At 42.1% G+C, this 2,550-nt stretch overlaps 1 protein-coding gene across 1 annotated transcript; it reads left to right on the forward strand.

Annotated features, from left to right (window-relative positions):
* The first annotated feature begins 384 nt into the window (after positions 1 to 384).
* On the forward strand, positions 385 to 1,848 carry LOC138894826 (uncharacterized). Its single transcript, XM_070179556.1, has 2 exons — positions 385 to 921; positions 1,165 to 1,848. The coding sequence occupies exons 1-2, from the start codon at positions 385 to 387 to the stop codon at positions 1,846 to 1,848; spliced, it is 1,221 nt and encodes a 406-aa protein (XP_070035657.1).
* Positions 1,849 to 2,550: the final 702 nt, after the last annotated feature.

The following is a 2,550-nucleotide window of genomic DNA, read 5'->3' on the forward strand; positions in this document are numbered from 1 at the left end:
AAGGAGGAAGTCACCAAGCAGATCAAAGCCAAGGTTCTCAGAGTGGTTGAATATCGGACCTGATTGGCTAACATTATGCCGGTTCCAAAGAAAGATGGGAAGGTCAGAGTGTGTGTCGACTATCGGGATTTAAACAGAGCAAGTCCCAAAGATGATTTTCCTTTGCCCAATATACACATACTGATTGACAACTGTGCCAAGCATGAACTCCAATCCTTTGTGGATTGCTTCACAGGATATCATCAGATCTGGATGGATGAAGAGGATGCCGAAAAGACAACCTTTATTACACCATGTGGAGTATATTGTTACAAAATGATGCCGTTTGGCCTAAAGAATGCTGGAGCCACCTATATGAGGGCCATGACAACCATTTTTCACGACATGATACACAAGGAGATAGAGGTGTACGTGGATGATGTCATCATCAAATCCAATAGAAGCACATATCATATAGCAGATTTGAGAAAATTATTTGATCGACTTCGAAGATACAATCTGAAACTAAATCCCGCAAAATATGCCTTCGGAGTCCCTACTGGAAAGTTGTTACGGTTCATCGTCAGCCACCGAGGAATTGAGCTAGTCCCGTCAAAGGTCAAGGCTATCCAAGATTTGCCACCTCCGAAGAACAAGAAAGATGTGATGAGTTTCTTGGGGCGTCTCAATTACATCAGTCATTTCATAGTACAATCAACTGTGATCTGTGAACCGATTTTCAAAATGTTAAAGAAAGACACTGCAACAAGTTGGACTGAAGAATGCCAGAAAGCCTTTGACAAGATCAAGGAATATTTATCCAAACCACATGTTCTGGTCTCACCAGAACCTTGGAGACCTCTGCTACTCTATTTATCTATACTGGATGGGGCTTTCAGCTGTGTCTTGGGAAAACACGATGAGACGGGAAGAAAAGAACAAGTCATATACTATCTAAGTAAGAAGTTCACACCCTACGAAGCACAGTATTCTTTGTTGGAACGCACTTGCTGTACTTTGACGTGGATAGCTCAGAAGTTGAGGCACTACTTCTGTGCCTACACCACATATCTCATATCAAGAATGAATCCGTTAAAATACATCTTCCAGAAACCCATGCCTACGGGAAAGTTGGCAAAATGGCAGATACTACTGAGTGAGTTCGACATTATCTATGTAACTCAGAAAGCGGTCAAGGGACAGGCATTGGCAGATCACTTGACAGAAAATCCTGTGGGTGGAGAATACGAACCACTGAAAACATATTTTTTCGATAAAGAGGTATCATTCGTAGGAGAAGATATCACTGAAACCTATGACAGTTGGAGAATGTTTTTCGATGGAGCTGCAAACTTCAAAAGAGTAGGCATTGGAGCAGTTTTGGTATCAGAGACGGGTCAACACTATCCGATATCCGCAAAACTTAGATTTTTGTGTACCAATAATATGGCAGAATACGAGGCTTGCATCTTGGGGCTCAAGTTGGCCATTGACATGAACATTCAGGAATTGCTGGTAATTGGTGACTCAGACCTATTGGTACACCAGGTTCTAGGAGAATATGCTACAAAGAAAACCAAAATATTGCCGTATTTGTACTATGTGCAAGAATTGAGGAAGAGATTCACAAAGATAGAGTTCAAACATGTTCTGAGAATCCAGAATGAGTTCGCAGATGCGTTGGCCACTCTATCTTCCATGATACAACACCCAGACAAGAATTTCATTGATCCTATTCCAGTAGGGATCCATCATCGGCCAGCTTATTGTGCTCATGTTGAAGAAGAAACTGATGGGAATCCGTGGTTTCATGACATCAAAGAATACTTGGCAAAAGGAGAGTACCCGGAGCACGCAAATCATACTTAGAAATGCACACTTCGAAGATTGTCCAACCATTTCTTCCAAAGTGGAGGAATTCTGTACAGAAGGACTCCAGATCTAGGATTATTACGGTGTGTCGACGCCAAGGAAGCATCCAATCAAACTCAATGCAACAAGTGCACCTTGGCCTTTCTCCACTTGGGGGATGGATATCATCGGTCCAATCAAACCCACCACTTCAAATGGGCACAGGTTCATTCTAGTGGCCATAGACTATTTCACAAAATGGGTTGAAGCCGCATATTACAAGGCTATAACTAAAAAGGTCATCGCAGATTTAGGGATCGTATTGTCTGTCAATTCGGGGCACCGAAATCAATCATCACCGACAACACCGCCAACCTTAACAGTGATTTGATGAAATCCATGTGTGAAACCTTCAAGATCAAGCATAAGAATTCCACAGCATACATGCCACAAATGAATGGAGCTTTGGAAGCCGCCAATAAGAACATCAAGAAGATATTATGGAAGATGGTAGATAATCACAAACAATGGCACGAGAAGTTATCATTTGCCCAACTTGGATATCGTACCATGGTTCGCACATCAACTAGGGCAACTCCTTATTTGCTGGTCTATGGCACTGAAGCTGTCATTCTCGCCAAAGTAGAAATTCCTTCTTTGAGAATCATACAAGAGGATGAACTCGGTGATGCAGAATGGATACGAAGTTGTTACGAGCAA

The sequence above is a fragment of the Nicotiana tomentosiformis genome, chromosome 6 (genome assembly GCF_000390325.3).
Source record: "Nicotiana tomentosiformis chromosome 6, ASM39032v3, whole genome shotgun sequence".
In the NCBI taxonomy this organism is placed as follows: domain Eukaryota; kingdom Viridiplantae; phylum Streptophyta; class Magnoliopsida; order Solanales; family Solanaceae; genus Nicotiana; species Nicotiana tomentosiformis.